This window comes from Podarcis erhardii (assembly GCF_964252035.2).
Source record: "Podarcis erhardii genome assembly, chromosome: 3".
Lineage (NCBI taxonomy): Eukaryota > Metazoa > Chordata > Lepidosauria > Squamata > Lacertidae > Podarcis > Podarcis erhardii.
Genome location: NC_138507.1, coordinates 40318452 through 40342758, shown reverse-complemented (window position 1 = coordinate 40342758; position 24307 = coordinate 40318452). Strand labels below are relative to the sequence as shown.

General features: G+C 39.2%; 1 protein-coding gene across 6 annotated transcripts in view; it reads left to right on the top strand.

Moving 5' to 3' along the window:
* PHIP (PHIP subunit of CUL4-Ring ligase complex) overlaps positions 1 to 24307 on the top strand; it is a 67655-nt gene that overhangs the window by 11587 nt on the left and 31761 nt on the right. For 5 of the 6 annotated variants that reach the window (XM_081856689.1, XM_081856691.1, XM_081856690.1 and 2 more), the window contains exons 5-16: positions 4522 to 4672; positions 4758 to 4856; positions 5569 to 5729; positions 9267 to 9488; positions 9934 to 10034; positions 13005 to 13075; positions 13576 to 13676; positions 13767 to 13807; positions 14942 to 15040; positions 19458 to 19611; positions 20178 to 20312; positions 23982 to 24110. In XM_081856689.1, the coding sequence (XP_081712815.1) occupies positions 4522 to 4672; positions 4758 to 4856; positions 5569 to 5729; positions 9267 to 9488; positions 9934 to 10034; positions 13005 to 13075; positions 13576 to 13676; positions 13767 to 13807; positions 14942 to 15040; positions 19458 to 19611; positions 20178 to 20312; positions 23982 to 24110 (1464 nt within the window). Of the gene's footprint in view, positions 1 to 4521; positions 4673 to 4757; positions 4857 to 5568; positions 5730 to 9266; positions 9489 to 9933; positions 10035 to 13004; positions 13076 to 13575; positions 13808 to 14941; positions 15041 to 19457; positions 19612 to 20177; positions 20313 to 23981; positions 24111 to 24307 lie in introns of all 6 variants that reach the window. The other variant, XM_081856687.1, reaches the window with a different exon arrangement.

Here is a 24307-nt window from a genome sequence, read left to right as displayed (position 1 = left end):
CTTGCATAGCATAGCAACCATTCCCAGAATAAGTAATTAGAGAAGTATGGAATCAGGTACTCTTGCCTCTGAACTTTAGCATAGCAGTGGGGCGTACACAGTGGCATCATTCCTACAGCAGTTGATCTCTGGGAGAGGATGATGATCTCGCAGGCTTCTTGGTCAGATGGGATGCTGATTGCACTGTGGTCCAATACTTGTTCCACTTCTGGGGATCTCTACCTCTGCTAACAAGAAGTACCTCGAAATCTGTTGCTGAGCAACCATAGGTTGTTGGAGAATGCATTTCTTTTCAGGTGGGATGAATATTTCCTTTCATACTATCTTGCTGATAACAAGGACCATCATAAAGATAAGATGGACAAGATAGACTGCATTCTTTCCAAGACCGCCATGGTTACTACTGTTTGCTGGACTTTTCAGACCTTTCTCCTTCAGATGGAGAGCAGACTTTCCTTCCCAACAATGTCAGATCTCAAGATGATAGTCTATCGGGTCTTTCGGATGAGACTGAGGGCACACAAACAGCTCATGTGGTCTTCTCTAAGGATCTCACTTGACAAGGACCCCAGGGATGCTCTGGAAGAACAACAACCCTACAGAGAACTTCTTTACACCTGGGACCTGGAAGAACTCTGTTTCATTGTTGATTAAGCAGAAGTTTGTTTTTTGTTTTTTGCAGGGGAAACCTTAGGAGAAGTGGAAGTTTATGCAGTATTTTCTTATAAAACAAAACTTCTCTGCTTTAACAAAATAAAATGTATCATAACTTAGAATATAAAATTGCACCATTTAATATATTTTTTATGAAATTTAAAATGGTGAACTGCGAATATCCCAAGTTTTAGTCTGCTTCTGTGGTTGGTGCTCAGTTCTTACTCAAACTTCCAGATTTTTCCTTTCAGGCTCTGGAACCCATAGTTCCTGTTCCACCTTTTTCCTGACCTTTTTTTAAATCAGCCAGCAGGCCAGGGCAGTAAGTTACTTGTTTCCCAGTTTGTAGCCAGGTGTCTGTCACAGTCATTTTGAGGGAAAAGGTGGAAGGGACCATCTTTGAAAGCATTTCACTCATTCTAAAAGAAAAACATATTTCATAGGACACTCACCCACAATGTTCTCCCCACATTTCCCCTGGAAACATTTAAAATTTATTTTGGAGGGGAAATAATTCTTCCCTACTCTGTATCTCCGCCCCCCCAACATGGGTCTTGAGGTCTCTAACTTGACCTCTTTGGGCCTGGAGTGTTTGCTGCATATGCTGGAGGGTCTTCAGAGCAGGTCAGCAGCTTTTAGCCAGGATTTCTCAGTGGATCCTTTAAGTTCAGAAGCATTATGGCACTCAGTATCAGGGTTGCGGGGAGGCAGGAGAAGGCTGCTCCTAACCCTAATGTTTCACTCATCTTTCACCTTCTCGGTTTCAGAGATTGCATTTCTGAAAGCCGAAGCAAATTATCACCTATTGACGAGGAACCGTAATGAAGGCTACTCAAGTTCTTTTTCATCAGATCCTTGACCAAGTTTTTTAAACAAGTTTTTGTGTTTCTTCAACCTCTAACAAGAGTGCTGCTGTTGAGTTCCCCACGACTCTCTATGACTTTCTTCAGAATGCTAAGCTGTAAAGGGCTCATAGAGGCCAATTTTGTTACCCCAACATTTTGCGTCCCCCCCACATTTGACACTCTTTCCATAGTTTCTGGTTTATACTGAGTGTGCTCAGTCCTCATTCTGTTTTGTGAGCTTTCCCTCTTGTACCTTCTGCAATCATGCTACATCTTCACCCTTTTCCCACCTCAGTGTCTCCAGTTTGCCTCCATTGCTGTAGGTATGGTTTTCCTATTGGAGGGATAATAAACCTTTTTGAAGCCATGCTAATTATCTTGGAGCGGTGAATTTCTTAGTTCCATCATGTGTTTTATGTAAAAGTTTTTTATTTTTGCCTGTTCTGAATGTACTACCAGTATGTTCTGTTGGGTGGCCCTGAGATCAAGTATTAGGAGAGAGGACAAAATCATTTCTCTATCAGCTTTTTCTACACTGCATAAGTTTATGCAGCTGTCACACCTCACTTCTTAATCCTCCCAAACTAAAACACTGTAGCTCTTCCTTACAGGGGTGATGCTTTAACCTCTTATTTTGGTCACTGTTTTCCACATTTCATTGTAAAAGATATGGTACTGGAAAAATCTAACATCTGACATGCTATTTTAGGAACAGTAACTACTTTTTATGTATTGTTTTAGTTCAATTTGCATTTACTTACTTTTTGAGGATTATCTTAAATATGTTTTTAATGTTTCATATTTTATCAGTATTTTAATTTGTGTGGGTCGCTTATGTCTCTGGGTGAAAAGCGGAATATAAATATAATAATTATAATATTAGTTACTAGTGTCCTTTTTCTTGCTTGTTAATACTAAAGTAAGGCTCTAGAGGAATACATTAAAAATACATTCCCCCCCCCCTCCTTATTCGGGGCCTTACTTTCTTGCTTCTAAAATTTTGCTTGCATATTGACTGACAAGCCTCATTCACAATCACAAAGGCATTTATATATATATGATAGAAAAATTGAATTAAAAGAAAAGGGAGAAACCTTTTAAATTTTCTCTAGAAGCTATAACTGGTAGTGAGAAAAGCAAATAGAAGTAATTTTTCACTTCTAGAACTTTGGTTTTGGTTGATTGTTATGCAAAGTGTGGCCAGAGCATGTTGTAAATTTAATTTAATTTCTTACTAAAAAGTTAGTGATGCCATTTAAATCCAGCAGTTTGTGTTAATTCAAATCATGCCCCAATTGGTTTTTATCCATTCACTTCGGTGAGTACAGCAAAATATTCTCCTGTGCACTATATCAGTATGAAAGGGGGAGGTGTGCCACCTTTTTCTTTTTCTTTTATAAAAAATAGTCTTTAGATGTGTTGTTCTGCAGCAGTTGACAAAAGTGCAGTGAGAAAAACACTACCACACCCATCTACAAAGGCAAGGTAGGGGGCGGGAGGACCCTTTAAAAACAAAAATTAGTTTTTTTTTTAAAAAAAGATTATCTTTTGTGCAACTACTTCAGTGAGAAGGGAGAAAGCTGGGTTGCTTGTCACTGATTACGTCATAAATTGTCTCCTGTAGATTGATGAACTTGGATAATGACATTTTCATGTGGCAATTAAAATAATAATGAACATTTTTATCTGGGGAGGAGTACTGCATTTTCCTGCATTCTGAATATAATAACCTTGTAACTTAAGTGCTATTGAGAGAAAAGACATGCAGATGTGCACACAAATTAGAAAAAATATTCTTTTAATATATAATAAACTAGTCATCTGGGAAAACCCGTTGTTAAAAAGAGTATCATCACAATTGATACTGTTTGAGTATTTGAACAAGAAGTGCATGAATTGCATGATGGGGTTCATACTGAGAGGGAAAATACAGTACGGAAAAGTTTCCCTGCTGAGAACAGTACACAGTTCTGTCTTTGCAGATCCAAATTTGGCTGCATTTGCATGTAATGGTAAGCCAGGGTTTCTGGCTTATTGTGGTATACTATAAATAAACAGTGTGCTAGTTCACACTGTGCGATCACTCCTTCTTTGCTTCTCTGGTGCAGTAAACAATCCAGGAAGCCTTGGCTTTCCATTATGTCCAAACCCAAGGATCTTGGTTTGTTTCTCCCTAATAAGTCATGATCTATAAGTTAGCAACAAACCTATGGCTTAAAATTTGACGAGAAACAAACCTCAATCCCTGGTTTGGTAGAACTGACTTTGGTAACTGCTCCTAGATTGTAGAGAAACAGACCACAAGCCTGGGTTCAGACAGCATTACAAATCAGACAGTAAGGGAGGTGGTCAAGGGAACTTCAGTGTGCTCTAGCACACTCATTCATATTAAATGAATCAGGCCTATGTATGTGCAGTGTTTTAACTATCAAAACACTTTAATGTTAATGCTAAATACTATTACTAAAATAGGTCACCTTGTTTTCAAATTGACTCATTATGATACTGTGTACAGTGGTGCCCCGCAAAACAAATTTCCTATGGGCTTGCTTTGCAAGACGAAAATGTCTTGCGAGTTGCTGCGGGTTCCCCCCCCCCTTTTTCTAAGCCACTAAGCCGCTTATCTGCTTATCCGCTAAGCCGCTAATAGCGCTAATCCGCTAAGCCGTCGATGGGCTTCCTTCACAAGACGAAAAAACCGCTAGACGAAGAGACTCACGGAACGGATTCTTTTCGTCTTGCGAGGCACTACTGTATTCAATACTATTTCTGTAGTGATTCAAATAATTTTGTTTGCAAAATCATAAATATTTTAAGCATTAGGTTAAGAAAAAATCAGTCTAGATTTTATTTGTGCATGTGATTCCTCCTTTAAATACTGCTTTCATTGCTGTGTATACTAGAAATCATAGAAGCATTTCAGGTGTCAAATACTGTCCCCTTTTCAAAACATCACCCCCCGATAGTTTTCTAAATTAACAGAAGAGTATTGGATATTTAACTCCTGGTTTCTTCTTAACAGGTAAAATACTACAGACACTTGGCACCTGATCACCTGCTTCAGATATGCCATCGACTAGGACCACTTCTAGAGCAAGAAATTCCTCAGAGCGTTCCAGGAGTCCAAACATTATTAGGAGCTGGAAGACAGTCTTTGCTTCGCACAAGTAAAAGTATGGTTCCCCCACCCCCCAAATGACTTGAACATTTATTTTGTTATGTTTCTATGTTTATGCTTTATTTTATATAATCAAATAGGCTGCAAGCATGTGGTGTGGAAGGGATCTGCTCTTGCTGCATTGCACTGTGGAAGACCTCCAGAGTCACCAGTAAACTATGGCAGTCCACCTAGTATAGGTAAGAGTCTTACTAAATAAGTGTGTAACATTGCTAGTGCAGCAGTTGGATTTATGTCAGTAAGGTTTGGTGGATATTTGTTGCTGTGGTGTGTGTTACTTCTACCACTTAGAATTCTTCTGTATGTTAGTGCTAGTGCTCATAAATCCTGGTATGACGTCGATTTCAGGCTTTAGGAAGGCATCTACATATTCAAAATAGCTGATTAGATGCCTTTGCATGTGTTTGTAACCATCACATCCCAGTGTCTGGGAGACTTCAGCACTGACTGAAACCTGCCAGACATTTGATTATAGTGTACATCTAATGAACGTCTAATTCTGTGCCTACAGGATTATTTCTGCATGCATGCTGTCTCTTTACACTCTTATTTTTTTGCCCATCAGTCTAGGTAGCAAGTCCAAATTGCTTCCCTTTCTTTTAGTTAGTAGTTTCTGTGCAAGAAGGTACTTGGGAGTTTGGAGAAGATGACATGTTTGCAAGTTAGTATAGAAAATGGCCAAGAGGAAGTCATAATCTGTTTCTTCCCACATTTATTGACTTCCTATTGAATAGTAACAGTGAAAGAATTGGGGGAATCACTGGTGGTCAACTTTTTACTGTCCAAAAAGGAACTATTTAGGAACCATTTTTGTATTGCTTTAGGAATGGTATTTGCCTCTTTCTGGATAGCCACCTGACTAACATACAAAATGTTTTTTTTTTTAAATAGCTGAAACTCTCTTTTCAAGAAAACTAAATGGAAAATACAGGCTTGAACAACTTGTTCCAACTGCTGTATATCAACATATGAAAATGCACAAGCGAATCCTAGGACATTTGTCTTCGGTGTATTGTGTAACGTTTGACCGAACAGGCAGACGGATATTCACTGTAAGTGCAAATTCATGAAAACAGGCATAGTCATGAAAATGTTTAAATATATCTTTAAGGATTATGTTCTGTACACATTACTATGATGCAAAGCAGGTAGGTTATGGCAAAAGGTTAATTCATCTCATTAAACACAAAATTTCTACATTTCTCTCTCTTATGGTGCTCTTGAAGGGGGGTGGTTCTATGGAGCCTCTTCTGAGGTGCTGGTCTGAGCAGTCCTATTTCAGGATGAATGTAATACTTTCTGTGGTGGTACAGGCCAGCCTCATAGTCTTCTTTTGTCAAGAAGACCTGCTTTCTTTGGAAATAGTTGCGAAAGTATTTTACTTGGATATACCGTATTTTTCGCTCTATAAGATGCACCAGACCATAAGACGCACCTAGTTTTTTGGAGGACGAAAACAAGAAAAAAATATTCTGAATCTCAGAAGCCAGAACAACAAGAGGGATCGCTGCGCAGCGAAAGCAGCGATCCCTCCTGCTCTTCTTGCTTCTGGAATAGCTGCGCAGCCTGCATTCGCTCCATAAGACGCACACACATTTCCCCTTACTTTTTAGGAGGGAAAAAGTGAGTCTTCTAGAGCAAAAAATACGGTAAGCAGAGGGACATTTTGGAAGCAAGAACTTTCCGCTGGAGGCAGGAAATTCATAATGAACTTAACTGAGAGAGGGGGCTCCATGGTCTGCTTCTGCTTGTTTTGCTATGATGTTTATTTCTTCTGTCACGTGTGCCCTTGGTTGCGTTTTCTTCCTCTTCCTTTTCTGAGTGGATGAAAGGTAGGGCGCCGAGGGCCTTCTGGCGGTTCCCTCACTGCAAGAAGCAAAGCTACAGGGAACCAGGCAGAGGGCCTTCTCGGTAGTGGCGCCCACCCTGTGGAACGCTGTCTCATCCGATGTCAAACAAATAAGCAACTATCTGACATTTAGAAGACATCTGAAGGCAGCCTTGTTTAGGGAAGTTTTTAATGTCTGACGTTTTAATGTATTTTTAATCTTTTTTTGGAAGCTGCCCAGGGTGGCTGAGGTCTGGCTTTAGCACTTAATTTAGGTGAAAAATTGTATCATTTTTCTGTTTGTGTGGAAGATCTCACTGTAGTGCAGTTCAGACTTCTGACTCTAGGAGAGGAACATTTGGCGAGTCATCTTGCCACTCCAAAGTATCGTAGCTTTGTTATTTCACTTTCCTCTTTATCACCTAGGATCAACCTGGGGTTAGTGAAGGTGATAATGATGGACTTTCTGTGTTTTTCTCCACCTGTGTACCTTCTGTTGTGCTGGATAGGAAAGATTAAAGGTTGATTGGAAGTGACTGGAGGATAACATGGAATAATTCCCATTTCAGTTGGATGTAGTAGTAGGTATCCAAATGAGTTATGTACCCTCCTGCTGCTTGGAAGGCAGGAAACCACAGATCATAAGTTTGCTGCAGATTTCCCCATCAGCTGAGTCTTCATTTCATTTCTTGACTCAGAACAATCCAGTTTCTTCTCCTCCATTGTGTTTATTTCTCAAGCTCAGAGAAATGGGTTTTTTCCTTGTATTGCTCTCTTTTTCCTGCCATTTTTGTCTTTGCCTCTTCTCCACTGTTGCTGTTGTCTATCATTTTTTATGTAAAAAAGAAGAGAGAAATCGTTCTATTCCTATGCCTTTCTCCTCTCAGACTTACCCCTTGCAAGTGCTGCTCAACTCTTGGCAAGTGAAGCACCAAGTACAGTGGTGCCCCGCAAGATGAATGCCTCGCAAGACGAAAAACCCGCTAGACAAAAGGGTTTTCCGTTTTGGAGGCGCTTCGCAAAACGAATTTCCCTATGGGCTTGCTTCGCAAGAAGAAATGTCTTGCGAGTTTTTCCGACTTTCCCCCCTTTCCCCCCCTTTTTCTAAGCCGCTAAGCCGCTTATCTGCTAATCCGCTAAGCTGATAAGCCGCTAAAAGCCGCTAATCCGCCAATGGGCTTGCTTCGCAAGATGAAAAAACCGCTAGCCGAAGAGAATCGTGGAACGGATTCTTCTCATCTTGCGAGGCACTACTGTAAAGCATACCTTAGTGGTCAAAACTAAGTGGGCTGTCTGAGCAATGCCTACAGTGAAATTTCCGCTGACTTCCTCACCCATTGTATACTTGTTCATCAGGAGCAGTCAGATTGTCTCCTGGAAGGGCTTCAGCTATCTTGGCTGTAGATGCAACTAGAGCATTGATTTCTGCCATTTCACTCCCCAATTGACAACTCTGGTATCTTCCCTGCTCCCCACAAAAGCAGCTAATACTGTCTCCTGCCCCTTTGTCTTCTACTCTTTGCCCCGCAGGCCTTAACTGAATTGCTTGTAACTGTGCAGTGCCTTATATGAACCAGCAGAGGGTGCAGGATCCCAACAACTTGATTGAAAAACACAATTGGATGGTGGGGGGCTTACTCTTAATGCTGCTCTTGTTGTAGGTGCCGTGCAGAGTGTTTGGATAAAACATTGGAACATTGATGCCACTTCTAGGTCTAATATAGCAACAATCCTAGTGGAAGATTGCAGCGTTTCCTACCTGCATGGCAACATGAAATGGAAGATTGCTGGAAAAGTCCAGTGGTGGCAATATTTGTATTAGTAACTTTAAACTATGGGTTCAACTTCCCCTGCCCCCAGACACAGTCATGGCTATATGCACTTTGTATTTCTCTCTCTATTCCTCCCCCCAATGTTTGGAGGTTTGGAGGAAGGCTTAGATGGGCTTGAGCCCTTTTGTTCTGGTGATCAGGATAATTGGTGATGGTTGTGGTGGCAATTGAAGTTTCTTCCTGTTTGCTTTTTCTGTTCTAGTGAACAGAGCGCAGTGCTGGAAATTGTTTATGTATGGGGTCACTGGGAAAGATGTAGTCTACTCTCCTCTCTCGAGGGGCCCTTATAGGTGTCACTGAACTTCCTTTCATACATTCCCTTATTAAGAGAATTTGCTGTCGGACTTAATGTTGTAATGCTTAGATCTCAGCGAAAGTGATAATTAAAAGTAGGCAATCAGACTAAAAGGATTTTAGTTTTTCTTCTTCTCCATGAATTACCTATGCCAGCACTCGTACACTGAGAACTTGTAAATGATACTAGGGATAAGAATTCTTTCTTAACACAGTGTAGTAAATAGTCCCTAAAGGCTTATTTTAACAGAAATGCTGGCATTTAATGCAGTGTTTGGAATTCAGTTTAATTGCGTTAATTCTGTAGCTTTGCCATCATATCATTAATGTTTTGCTCTTTCTTAATTTTTAGCATGTGTAATTTTTGCAGTTGTTGAAATATATATGTCTATTTCTGTTGTAGAAGGAAGGTGTGTGATGCTATTGGGCAGGGCAGGGAGGAGAGGTTCACATTCGGTACAATGACTGAATAGGAATCAGAAGCAAACTTCCTTGCAGAAGGGGTTGCTTGGATCCAAATGAGTGTATATTAGGGTCCGTATTAGGATCCATATGAAATCTGTATTGGAGTCTCATAAACTAGCTAAGTGCCATGAACCTCAATTGGGCAGTAATTGTGGTTAATCTGTTTTAAGGGTTCTGATGATTGTCTCGTGAAAATCTGGGCGACAGATGATGGAAGGTTGCTTGCTACTTTAAGAGGACATGCAGCAGAAATATCGGACATGGCTGTTAATTATGAGAATACCATGATTGCTGCAGGGAGCTGTGACAAAATGATCAGAGTGTGGTGTCTCCGAACATGCGCCCCTTTGGCAGTTTTGCAAGGCCACAGTGCATCCATAACATCACTACAGGTAACAGTTTGCTTCCTTCTATGGCATGATTTGAGCATTATTAATGTTATCTTCTCACTTGTGGATATCTATGACACTTGACTTAAACAAGGCAGGGCTGCTCAGTCAGATATCAAATGCCTAGACAAATGCTTATGTGTGAATTGTTAAGTGGATTATTTTGCATTCCTGTTTGAAACAGTATAAGTTTTAACGGTTCTGAACAAAGACAATAGCAGGGGAGAAGGAATATTATTTGTGATTGTGTGTGTGTGTGTGTGTGTGTGTGTTCTTCTGCCTGCAGTGAAGAGCTTTCTGACAGACTTATGCATGTGGCTGATTAAGTAACTTTTTATAGAAGTGGTAATTATGATAGAAATTTCACTTTATACTGAATCATTTGGATCACTTGTTTTCACTGTTTGCCAAAAATCAAGAATTATAAATAGCTTTATTTGTTTTGCAGTTTTCACCACTATGCAGCGGCTCAAAGCGATACCTGTCTTCAACCGGGGCAGATGGCACTATTTGCTTTTGGTTATGGGATGCTGGTACACTTAAAATAAAGTTAGTTTCTATCTTGTATGGTATTAAGCACACTGTGGAATTAAACATTGCAGTTGATAATGGGTGGCTTTTGAAAGTTATGGGCTTTTATTGTTGCTGTTGTTTAAATTTATATACTGCCCTTCACCTGAGGATCATAGGGTGGTTTACAGAATGAAAGCACAAACATACATTATATAATAACAAACAAAACCATACCCCCTCACAGTTTAAAAGGCCATAGGTTGTTTAAATAGCCAAAGGCCTGTGAGAAGGAGGTTTTTGCCTGGTGTTTAAAGAAGGCACCAGGGAAGCTTCCCTAGGGAGAGCATTCCACAAACAGGAAGCCACTGGAGAAAGAGCTCATTCTTGTGTTGTCAGCCTTCAGTCCTCTTGTGGAGGAGACACACAAAGAAGGGCTTCGGATGATGATTGCAGCGTCTGGATCAGTTCATGTTGGAAGAGGTGATCCTTAAGGTATTGTGGTCCTGAGCCATTTAAGGCTGTGTAGGTCAAAGCAGCACTTTGAATTGTGCCCAGAAACTAATTGGCAGCCATTGAAGTCAGATCAGGATTGGTGCAATATCCTCAAACTATCCTCCGCTGGTGAGCATTTCTTATTCTCTCCCCCCCCCAACTCTCCAGAGGTGATTTTGTGTGTGTATTGGGGGCTGGAGGGGACAGGAGAAGTGGAGGACGCTCCATAGAATTCTGCCCTAGGTTGTTTCTGTTTGTGTCGGTGCTAATATTATAATTTATATTGCTTTCTATATATCAGAAAAAGTAGCAGAGGATTCATACTAGCATAACAGAAAAATCCTATGCCTCTTCAATCATAAGTAAGCTACATTGTCTTCAGTGAGGCATGCTTCTTGGTTGATGTTCTTAGGATTATAGACTTACAGATTTTTCTTATTCAAGTCCCATTGAGTTTAATTAAACTTCTAGTTAAGTATGTGTAGGATTGCTGCCTGAGCCACGAATCTTCAGTGTTAGGGTTCAAAAGTCTCCTCCCATCACTACTTTTGAAATGATGATGCAGCATTTAAACACAGTCTGTTTACTATTTTACTAATTTCAGTTACAGCATCTTTTTTATTATAAAAACATTTCAAAATGTCTGAGCTGAATGTAAACATCCATGTTAAGGCTACTAATGTAACCTCTTTGGTAAATCAATGACTCTACTGGACGTCTTTGTGACATTGGGTGATTAACAGATGGGCAGCCTTAGACACCTGTCAAATTGGGCCATGAGGAAGGAAGATAAGAATCTAGCCCTTTGGCCACATTCAGTTCTCCACCCTCATTGTATGTGTCTACATTTTCATAGAGCAAAATGTAGGTAGGTAGCATGGGCATAGGTTTTAGATAGTGCTTCTATGCTGTATGACAGATCTATATAATTACAAATCAATACGTTTTTTAACCACTATAGTATGTGTTCTTATACAGGAAATACTCTTAATGAAACTGACTTCAATAGGCCACTGATTCATGTTAGCAACCCCTGATTGGCTTTCTCCTATATTAGAGCATAAGAAAGGATGGGATTCTTGATTTGTTTATTGAAATACTAGGAGAATGTGCCTGGGATATATACCCGGGATTCACAATGTGGCTGTAGCTCTAGGGCACGTACCCACTGTGTGTTTGGAGACTTGTCTCCCTGTCACATCTTTCATATTTATTGCAACAAACACCAATGTACCTGTAGTGCAGGGGAAAGTTTGAAATTGCTCTAGGCAAAGAGTAGACAGTTTATGAAATGATTTTGTAGTCCTTTCAAAAAGAAATAAAAAGGCATGGCTCTGGAAAATACTGACAATACCCAACACACAGATGTGGTTTCTAATGCATCACAGCCTTTATTTTATTACTAAGAAGTACTGTTCAGATCCCTGTAAAAGGAACTAAAATGTATACTGTTATAAAAACCTGTCTTTGGTAAGGTTGTATTTTGCTTTTCTGTTACAATGGAGTTTGCTTCATTATCCTAATTTGAATCCTACAATATTGCCCAGGGAATATAATTAAAGAAGATTTCCTACATGTTGTCCAGGCCTAGGGCTTGTGTCTAGATGTAGTAATAATTTTATGAAATCTTGGATTCTGATGCACAGCATGGTGATTTTTGCAATTATGAAGTGAATGAGACTCTGATTTATAACAAGCAGTTGGTAAAGTGCTGCAAGAAAAAACCCATGCCGCCATTTATTTTTTTCAAACTCTCCCCTACCCCTGCCCCCTATAATAACATTGCATGGAGTTGGTTGCTGATTGCAACCTATTTCACAGAGATCACTAATAAACTAAAAACAGATTAAAATATGCACCAGCACTCTCAATATCTGGGTAGACTTATCTAAACAAAAATGTTTTGTACAAAGAGTACAGTGAAGGTGCATGCCTGATACCAATAGCCAAGGAGTTCCAAAGTGGATACTATGTGATACCTGTAAATATGCCAGTTCTGCAAATTGAAGCTGCTGAGTAGGTGTATATGGGGTAAGGAGGTCTCACAGGTAAACTGGCCCCAAGTTGTTAAGGGCTTTATATACTAGCAGTAACACCTTGAACTTGGCCTGGTAGCAAATTGGCAACTGGTGCAGGTCTCTGAACACAGGTGCTATATGCTGACAGGTCTCATTCCTGCTGCAGTGTTCTGCTTTAGCTGCAGCTTCTGGATCAAAACATGGGAAACCCCACAATGAGTCTTGAAATTACCAATCCTTTAACTTTTGGGGCTCGACTATCCCTGTCTAGGAATAGCTGTAGCTGTTGAACCAATTGCAGGTAGTTCTAGCCACTGAGGCAACCTGAGCTTCCAGTGACAGAATATATCTTAGTCTAAGAGAGTAGGATGAACTCGTATTTTAGTTAAGTCTTCCTTGTCATTTAGATTAATGCCTTTATTTATGAGCTACTGACTAATTCAGTTGCTGTCTTAGATTCTGTTCATACTTTTAACTGTGTGTTTTAACCTTGCAGTCCAAGACCAACAAAGTTTACAGAGCGTCCAAGACCTGGAGTCCAAATGATCTGTTCATCTTTTAGTGCTGGTAAAGTGCTCCTCCACTCAAACCCTGTATTAGTGACATATTCATAACTTTTAAAAATGTAGCAGTAGAATTTGCTAAGTAGCATCCTGATGCTGAGTTCTAGATGTCTGAATTGTAAACAGTAAGCAAAGGATTTGTTGAAGGCCATCTTGTAAGGAGAGCAGTGTCTGAGAAAGACTAGTGATTTTCCATTAAGTGGCAACGTTCTTAAATGATACATAAATGATATACTGTACCTTTATCCTCTTCTGCCTAGGAAAGCTTAATTGCTAAAATATGTGCTCAGGTGAAGTATCTAATAATTGTGTCTAGAAACATTGAATCTCAATATAGATTTGGATAGCAGTTGAGTAAAAGTATTATTATTTTGGTGTTAAGATTTTTTTGTCCATGTCCATAATGATCAGTACACTGGAGCAGACATTGGGAAGTGAGATGGAAGATTGTCAAATTGAGAAATAGAATATTATGATGATGATGGTACTTTTTGTTTTCTTTAGGTGGAATGTTTCTGGCCACTGGAAGTACAGATCACATCATTAGGGTTTATTACTTTGGATCAGGTCAGCCAGAGAAGATATCAGAGTTGGAGTTTCATACTGTAAATACCTCCTCAAAATTGCTTAGCTATTTGATTGAAGTGCTTTGGCATCTTGTAGTCATGATGTTAATTTTTTTCTTGTTCACACAGGACAAAGTGGACAGCATTCAGTTTTCTAACACTAGTAATCGGTAAGCAACTTAACCATTTGTTCCAGTTACAGATAGGTAGCCGTGTTGGTCTGCCATGGTCAAAACAAAATAAAAAAATTCCTTCCAGTAGCACCTTAAAGACCAACTGAGTTAGTTCTAGGTATGAGCTTTCGTGTGCATGCACACTTCATCTGAAGAAGTGTGCATGCACACGAAAGCTCATACCTAGAACTAACTCAGTTGGTCTTTAAGGTGCTACTGGAAGGAATTTTTTTATTTTGTTTTAACCATTTGTGTATATCATAAGGAATGCCTATCAAATTTGACCCCTGTGGAACCAAAATCATTTTCCACCCATGGCCTAAGGATTTGGCAAGCTGAAAGGGTGTGTGTGCTGGTGAGCAGGGGGAGAATGGTTTTGATAAGGAGTAACAGGAGGGGATGGTTTTGACAAGGTGATCGGGGGTGGATAGGTAGGTTTGGCAAACAAAGTGAGCAGCCCTTAGACGATAAAATATATACTGGGGAGGGAAAAAATGCTTTTAAAAATATTGGCTCCATCCCCATGTGAGGTTTATTTTTTTTTTTAAATAAAAAAGGCTCTTACATAATCCTGACCTTGTGTTCTGCAGGCTTCTGTTCTGCCTCTACTTGATTCCTCTCTTCCAGCTGTGTTATCCAGCAATTCATTCTCCTTAGTGCCTTTTTTGCTTGGTGCCTGACCATTACCTGTGCTGCCTGAATCCAATGGCAGCTGTAGTCGAACAGCGCCTAGATGGCACCAGCATTGGCTTCACCTGCTTCAGATTATGTAGTTTGGAAGCTTTGGCATTGGGCTCAGGTTGTTGCTTAATAAAAGTTGGGCTGCAATCCTAAGCACATTTCCCTGGGAGTAAGTTCCAGTAAATCCATTGGACTTTGCTGAGCATTGGTCTACTTCTGAGTAGGCATGTATAGGATTGCAGTATTGTTCTCGTTACACAGCACTTTGTGTATGTCTTGCAGTTTCCATCTAACGCTGCTAGTCAGGAATTCAAGAAACCATAAATAGACTAGTGCACTTAAAAGTATTACTAGATTGCAATATGATCTTTTGTGAATTCTGTAGAGAAAGCATTGCAAAAAACCGTTTTGCTTGTGAAAGACAATAAAAGGCATTTTTCTCTTTGTTAGATTTGTCAGTGGAAGTCGTGATGGCACAGCACGCATCTGGATGTTCAAGAGAAGGGAGTGGAAGAGTATTTTATTAGATATGGCTACTCGGCCTGCAGGGTAAGGCATTTTGATCTTACTTATGTTTAGGTATCATCTACTGTAATAAGGGGTTCAGGGGTACCCAGCATTATGCAGATGTTTCGTGTGCAGAAATTCCCAGGCTCAATCCTCTCATCCCCATTTAGAAGGAATGAGCTATTTTCATCACTTAGTTCCTTTCAGTTCTGCTAGGGACCTTTTGGGCTTTTTGTAAATTTCAATGCAGATCCAGCACTTCTGCAGTGAGACCTCAAAATATACTGAGAGCACCAATGTAGGCAATCTTTAGTTTTCAGAACTGCTACAGATGGGAACAGTCTACCTGAAACTGGTGGGTATTGGAATCAATTAAGTGGAGTTATGGTCTGGCAGTGAAATCCATCTCTCTCTAGGTTTCTAGTGTTTCCCAGGCCAAAGAATAATGGAACTTCTCAGAATGCTGGTGGTCATTGATTTACCTTCTCACAGTTCAAGCAACAGAGATAATAATGATGGCCAGAGATATTCTGCAGTACCTGGGAGATTCTACAATACTTCCTCTTTAGAGCTTTAAAGATTTAAAGATTTGTTATCAGATTTCTAGCAATGAAGCGGTTCTAGTTAGGTTCTACGAAGAGCATCTTGGTAGCTATTCACCCAGGGGGGTTCATCTGTCAGGCTCATTGAAAGTTTATTTCAACTGCTGGAACCATCAGTTCCAATACAGAAGCGTTTCTGTTGGACGTGACTTTAGCTCTGGCTTCCATGATTTTTATGTGGTTGCTTGTAGGAATAGATAAGGACACCCTGGTAGATGCCACGGATCCTTCACTACCATATACTTCACCAATCTTGACAGATCTGTCCATTACACTGTCAGTAGTCTGTCTATGCTTCCACCACTAGAAAGTTTCATAATTCAGTATGAAGGTGCTTGCTAATGTGACAGTGTTGTTGAGAATGTTGTGGCTTCCTGTAAACATTTGACCAACTTTCACAGGATATATTAAGTAACAGATAGGTAGCCGTGTTGGTCTGCCATAGTCAAAACAAAACAAATTCCTTCCAGTAGCACCTTAAAGACCAACTAAGTCAGTTCTTGGTATGAGCTTTCGTGTGCATGCACACTTCTTCAGATACCTGGAACCATCAGTTCCAATACAGAAGCGTTTCTGTTGGACCTGACTTTAGCTCTGGCTTCTTCAGTATCTGAAGAAGTGTGCATGCACACGAAAGCTCATACCAAGAACTGACTTAGTTGGTCTTTAAGGTGCTACTGGAAGGAATTTGTTTTGTTTAGGATATATTAACTGATGCTTTCTAGGATGGGGCAGAAGGAAGAAACAGGTCCCAATTAAGGCTCTCATCCATCATTTGCAGGATTTCTTAGAGGAAGGTACATCTCAGGGCTTCATCCTAGTACTGAAAAGAGATGAACTTCAGATATTTACTTAGTCATCCTTAGAGTTTCATCTTTTGCTAGACATTCACACATTAAGCAGTTACTAAAATGGGCCACTTTCTTATAAAGTTTCTTGGGTGAAAAAATTTCCAGGTCAAACTTGAGTTCAAGTCTATTTTAAGGGTTGCATTGTGCATTAGTTTGGACTCCACAGCATTGAGGTTAACTTTGATAATCTCTGTAAGAGCAGTTTGTCACCTCAGCAGCATTTATGACACTAGTGCCTGACTAGCGGATACTTGTGCTGCAGCAAATAAAGCCACCTACATTTTATTAGGCACTGCCAGTTCAGCAGTGTTGTCACCAGTATCTTTTGATCATAGTCTTGCAGCTGATAGTATAATAGATACCCACCTAGAGGAGAAGAAGAAGAAGATTTGATATCCCGCCTTTCACTCCCCTTCAGGAGTCTCAAAGCGGCTAACATTCTCCTTTCCCTTCCTCCCCCACAACAAACACTCTGTGAGGTGAGTGGGGCTGAGAGACTTCAAAGAAGTGTGACTGGCCCAAGGTCACCCAGCAGCTGCATGTGGAGGAGCGGAGACGCGAACCCGGTTCTCCAGATTACACGACTACCGCTCTTAACCACTACACCACACTGGCTCAGCATTTTGGCATAGATGCTTTACATCTCATTTGTGCACCATTATGTCCTTCATTTTTGGACTTACTGTGAAGCTTCCTTCTGGTCATGCAGAGGACAGCTTTCTGCCTCTAGTGTGCACCTGCTGTGTGAGAAGGTTGAACGGTTTACCTGTAGTTAGAACAATTCTAAACCGGAGCAACCAGTTTTCTCCCTACTAGCTACCTGTGGTCCAAAAGCACTTGGCGTGCTCTCCACTAGGAAGCAGACTTTTCTTAGAATAAAAGACTTTGCCAGAACTTGGACCAGGACGTAGTTATTTCTCTTCCTGAACCCAGTCTTCTGCTGCCTACTCATTGGTTAGATAAAGGGAGACCAGTTTCTTTAAACAAGAATTAATGGTTTCACATGGTTTCTCAAATGGAGTTTTTTCTTCCACTTGATTTCCTTCTTCCTTGAAGTGGATGATAGAAGCGTCCTAGCTCTATAGGTTGTTGTCCTTTCTGTGGCCAGATGAACCCTTGTGCACAACTCCGCATTTATTTCTGCTGGAGGATATTACGGAACATAATAGATCTAGCATCCAGAAACTGAAAAACTTTTGACCTCTCTGAATAAAAAAAATTAGGATGGGAAAATGATATTTGCTCCATTTAAAACAGGAAAAACAAGGGTTGCTTTTCAAAATAGCTGTGGGACAGAGAGATGGACCTACTGGCGGTGGGGGGTGTGTGAGTGGTGCTGTCTTTGGAAGAATGTGACTGAGAATATATTGGTATCGCTTTGAAGGAAAGTTATCAGAAGACTTCAGCATTGTGCTGTTACAAAAACTCAGTTCCAGCATTTCTGTTTGCCTGATGGAAATATGCTGTTATGGGGGTTCAGATGAATCCCCCATGAGGGTGGTGGCAGGAAAGCCCCTCTGTGCTAGCATGAGTCCTTTTGCATGCTTCTGCTAGTAGTTCCACTTACTTGAATCTTGCCTTACAAATTGCACTCCTGGTACCTAACACTTTTTCATTTGAAGTTAGTAATCTCTCTCAGACTGTTTTTGGGTGGTTGAATGCCTAACATCTATTAGTTTGGTATTGAAATGGGCCCAGCTGAAAAAAAGAAGTGGCTTCTACATGCTTTCTAGGTATATAGAAGTGCAGAACTTTGTAAAAATGAAAACAAGCAAACATAAAACCCTAAGGCTGACAAGAATAATAAAATTCCAGAATACAGGTGGCAGCTGAACCAGTAGAGAGGGAAGAGACAGAGTCTAAAAAACCCAGACTCAGGTAGACTGTGCACCTGTCGGTTAAGTATGTGGTTAGAATTAGCTGAGGCATGAAATATTTAGGAGTCTGTTGGAAACAGAACAGGAAAGGAAGGGCAGGGGAGACAGGACAAGTGATATGCACTGCTTCCACTTAGAAATCAGTGAGGGCTCCATCCATACCACAATAGTAGGGATTGTGGAAAATGTTCTGATTCAACTAAGAATGTAAAAGGAATGAAGAATGAATATTGTTGGATAATAAATAACAAGATGAAAGATTTAAAAAAATGTTTTATTAAAAGATGATTCAAAAAGAACTCCATTAAGAGAATCAAGTCTTTTTGTCTTAAGACAGTCTTTAAAAGAATCTTTCAAAAAACATTTTTTTTAAAAAAATATTCCAGTAGCACCTTAAAGACCAACTAAGTATAAGCTTTCTAGGTATGAGCTTTCGTGTGTATACACACTTCTTCAGATACTCTAAAGCAGAGGTCGCTACAACCTTATAACTGTTGATGACTGTTAATGATAGCAGTTGGTTCCACAGGGAAGGGCAAGGGATTTTTAAAGGGATGTTGTTGTTGTTTAGTTGTTTAGTCGTGTCCAACTCTTCGTGACCCCATGGACCAGAGCACGCCAGGCACTTCTGTCTTCCACTGCCTCCCGCAGTTTGGTCAAACTCATGCTGGTAGATGACCAAAATTAGCTCTAGCGTGTAATAGAACATGAATCCAATATCTCTATTCAGACCAGGTATATCCATAGTTTTTAGTTTGGTAATGAGTTGTAGCTCAGCAACTTCTTTTTCAAGTATATGTCTAAAATTCTTTTGCAATAAGACAGCTACTTTAAGATCTTATATAGAATGTCCTGGGAGATTGATGGGTTGGATAAGTTAGTAGAATTTTGGATTCTATGCATATATGATAATTGTAATGCTAGTTCTCAGGATAATTTTCAGCCACCTGTGTTTTTTTAATGTTCAACTTTATTGTGCAGTCTCTTTGCATCTAGTACCTAGTGACTGTGTGAAAGGATCATGACAACTTTCAAGCTGACCAAATCTCTAAAAATAATCTTTGCACTCCTGAAACTCAGACAGTTTCTGATTAACATTTTTATATGCTATTTTGTTCATTAATTGTAGACAAACTTTACAAGGAGTAGAAGACAAAATCACAAAGCTGAAAGTTACAATGGTGGCTTGGGACCGTCATGACAACTCTGTTATTACTGCAGTTAATAACATGACTTTGAAAGTCTGGAACTCTTTTACTGGGCAACTTATTCATGTCCTAATGGTAAGGAAAATAAAGTAACATTCCTCTTTCTATAGCATTGCTGTGGCTTCCTACTGAAATTCTTCTGTTGTATATATATATTTAATTGTTTCAGATTGTTTAAAATATTGATTGTGCAAGATAGGAGAACAAATTTTTGGAGCGTGGAAGTGTTCGAAATATTATAGATCCTAATGGACTGGTTTGCATGTAATACTAAACTATGGTTTAGTGTTATGTAGTTGAGCTTCAGTGAATGCCTCTCTATTTCATCCACTTTTTGTATGGCCAGGAAGAAAACTGATTCTGAGATCACTCTCAGTTTCAAACAAATTGGATTTAATAATAATAGATAAGAATCTATTATTAGTTGCTAAACAAGCCAACTTTATAACAGGATTCCTGGTTTTTACGTAATGCTAAATCAGGATTCTTTGAAATGGTAAGGAATCTCATCATGGCCATGATGAAAATGTCATTGTATGGGATTTGGTGAAGTGAATGCTTGGAACTTGCTACATGTTAAATAACTGGATTTAACATGTTAAGTTTAGTTAATTTGTTTTCTGTTCTTTTTTAAATATCAGGGTCACGAGGATGAGGTATTTGTACTTGAGAGTCACCCTTTTGATCCTAGAGTTCTCTTCTCTGCTGGCCATGATGGAAATGTCATAGTATGGGATTTGACAAAGGGAGTAAAGATCCGATCTTACTTCAACATGGTAAATAATTTGGTTACTTATATTAAAAAGGATGTTATAGAAGCTCATTTTGCCTTTTATAATTGAAATCAAGTATGTGGTATATACTTATTATAGATGCATCCATAATAAAGACAGATTAGTAATGTGAACACTATTGTGCTGATACTTTACATTTTTCTAGACTTATTAATGTATGTACATTGGATAGGTGATTTAAAAACTAATTGCTGCTTAGTCACTTAAATCTGAAACCAAGAATATGGTGTTGATCCACTTTGTTCATTATCACAATTACATCTCAACTGGAGCACCTATTCATCACTTGAAGATTTTTTTCAGTCAGGATTGTTTGATGATGTTGTGTCAGCCCATCACTAGTCTGTCCAAATCTGGTCCATAGTTGGATCAGGTTTGGGCAAACTTAAGTAATTTAGGAACACGACTTGAACATGACTTGAAAGATTAGATTTTATAGAAAGAGAATGAAGAGCAGTATCCCCTGGTTGAATTCATAGAGGTTTTGGGGCCTGGTGATGATCACATGTAACAGCACAAATGTGCAGATTGATGTTGGTGACATGGTGCTATATCTAGATCATTAAGCAGAAATTAAACCAGCGTTTCTGAGTTGAGGTGTAACAGGAAACATTTGCTATGATATTGGAAGCGAGGAGTGCAAAGAGGAGGGAGCTGCAGCTTATTTTCCTGATATCATTAAGTAAACTGGGCCTCTGCCCAATCTTGCAAATGGAAATGTAGTATATAAGATAGCATGTTGAAATGAGTTGGTCTCATGTCATTCAGGCATACCAAGAAGGTATATACAGTTGTACCTTGGAAGTCGAACAGAATCTGTTCCGGAAGTCAGTTCGACTTCTTTTGGATGTTGGGCTTCCAAAAATAGTTTGCAAACCTGAACAGTCATTTCTAGGTTTGCGGCGTTCAGGAGCCAAAATGTTTGAGAACTAAGCTGTTCGAAAACCAAGGTACGACTATACCAGATGAACAAAGAAGCTCACTAAGATGCTTACCTGCTCAATGGACCAAGATACAAATGAGCCTTTTGGCCATGCTCACGTGCTCTTCCCTTCTTGCTGTGCCTAAATGCAAAACAGACACTAAACATAGTTTTCTATTCTGTGCAAACTGGGAAATGGTGGTTACCAGCTTTGGAACAAACCAGGATCATAAATCTAATTCAGAACATGGTTTAAGATCCTGGGTTGTTCTGAAACTGGTAGTCATAGTTTCCCAGTTCAGACAAAGCAAGAAGCAATTATTGTTTTGGTATTTCCTGGTTTAATTATGGCTCGCATGAAGGGGCTGTGTACACTGACAAAGGGGTTGTTGATATTTTCGTTTATTTAGCAGAAGTATGATCATCTGAATGTGGCTGTGGTCCATTTGCCTGGAACAGTTATTCTTTGCCAATAGCTATTTATAAAATTGCTGTATGAAGGAATTGGGACCACTTCCTTTATCCCTTGTAACAGGAACATTATTTGTATACAGTTGCTGCTTTGAACATGACAAGGGGAATCCTTCACATACTAATATTGCTCATTTCTAAACTCTATGGTGAAATCCAACTTTAAAAGAGCACTTGAGATTTATTGAAATGTTATAATTGAATTCTTTTTGCCTAGACTCTCTTTGGATAGTATGATACTATCTACTAATTCAGAGCAAATGGGTTCTTGTAAACTGTAAATCAAGCAGAGATTAAGGTTTGTGATACTTGTGATTATTCCACATCTCATGCTCATTCAGTAAATCCCTTGCATTTTTCAGTTGTTGTCTCTTGCTGAAGATAGCGTTGTATAAAAGAATAGATAAAACTGAGCCAGTGCAAACCAAAAGTTGCCTCGTGATCTTTTAGGGTGCTTCTGTTAGTAGTTGTGGTTATCACACACCATTTTGCTGTTAAGTGTAGCAGACTACTATCCAGGTTGTTGAAAATGTAGTCTTAATTTTAAAATTAAGTATTTCACATCTCTACTGCTATTCAGTACTTCCAGCACACCTTTTCAGCATCTGCCACTTTTCCAAACCTAAGCCTGCACTATTAATTAGATTCCCCTTATTGGGGATTAGATCCTGTTGAAATCAGGACTTTCTTTCAAGTAAACATGTATAGGATCAGGCTCTGAATGTTGTGTTAAGAAAAACTACTAAACTGGTAGTCAGATGACTTTTCTACGTAAACTAATTCTGTTTAACAGATTTGTAGACAAACTTGTAAGTCTTATAGCACTGAACGTTTGAATAGCAACTGACGTGAGATACAAGGCTGTATCCATCGCAGGCATTGCATTTTTGAGCTTGTGCTGTGGAACTTCCTCTCTTCCCATGATACAAAGGGTCCAACCTCCTTTCCCTTTGATATCAAAGACTAAAAATTGTACCATTAGAGAGCTTGAGTTGATACAAAATTTATGTAGCTATCTTTAATAAAGGTTGTATCCTATTCAACAACCCCTTCTTTGACTCCTTTCCGGATAGAATAGTAAATGCTTTTCTCCTGTTGTTTGGAAGTAAATTCTATTTGAACTAAATGAAATTTACTGTCAGGTAATATGTTTATTACTATGACTTCTTGTTTACTGATTCTGAAGCGCGTCTAGAATTTTGAAGAGCATGGAGTTACACCATAATCTCTGGGGCCCCTATGCTGTATACACTAATCAAGGCAACCTCTGTACCTTATTTTCTCGATGAGAAATAGGACTATTTATCATTCTCTTTCTTCAGAGAATGCAAGGTTCAGCTAGCTCTTATTTGTGGAAGGGAACCCCATTTCCTCGCTTGCCTTGCCATGGTTAGGTGAAAGTGTTTTGCGCTTAAGTGCCACTGAAATTATTTTGCAACTGGGAATATTGGTAGAGTACATAGGGCATGAAAGTTCAGAGTGGTGATTGGTCACCTGTGCTTGGTTGACAGGTTTCAGGGAAAAACAAAAAACCCATTTGTTCTGGATTAATGGAAGTGGAAAACCTGAAAATGAGTATCAGGTAAATTCTTTTTAAAAATATTTGCAGTTCTTTATATGAGTTGCAATCAATCAAATACAGTGTTCAGGTTGGAAGTAAAAAGCAACTAGTTCAAATATCCTTATTGCAGTGGCAACAATTGGGCAAGTGCTTTAAATATACGGAATTCATTGTGTTTTTCAAGAAGGGCCAAGAACTAATTTAGCACTTAGTCATGAAATGAGACCAAAGGGCAACTGTCAAATACTTTTGTTCCCATGTTGTAAACTAATCTTTATTGCAGCTTTTAATGATAGTTACATTAATAGCCTGATCCTAAACATGTTTACTTAGAAGTATCTTCAAATGCGACTTGCTTCCTAACAATAGAATATTAGGATTACAGCTTTGTCTTTATTGAAAATATAGTGGAGGAAAATGTATATCCTCCTTAAGAATAACTATATGAAAGACAGTTTAAACTTGGTTGAGTAACCTTATATTTTTTCTTAAAATGTCAGAAGACAGGAAATGTAGTATTGTTTAATGAATGGTATATTTGACTTTGCTTACAAGTGATATAAAAAAAAAAGCCACGCTGAATGTAATTTTCATCTAACAGCATATTTCCTTTTAAAAATAGGTTTGTCATGTGTTTGAAAATAATATGACAACTTTGGTTAGAAGTTTGTTGATATTGTGTGTTGTTGTATTTTAGATTGAAGGACAAGGACATGGGGCAGTGTTTGACTGCAAGTGTTCTCCTGATGGCCAGCATTTTGCCTGTACAGACTCTCACGGTCATCTTCTGATCTTTGGATTTGGCTCCAGTAGCAAATATGACAAGGTATTGTGCAGAAAACAGCTTAAATTTGTTTCAGTTGTAGCTTTTGTACAGGATCTATAACTTACCATGGCCATCCAAACTGACTCTGGTTTATATCCAGATACTCCTGCATTTATGTAGCTTTTCCTATTTCCTATTTAAATAGCTTTTCCTATTTGTACCTAAATAGGAACACAAGTGTTTCTGTAGCTTGCTAG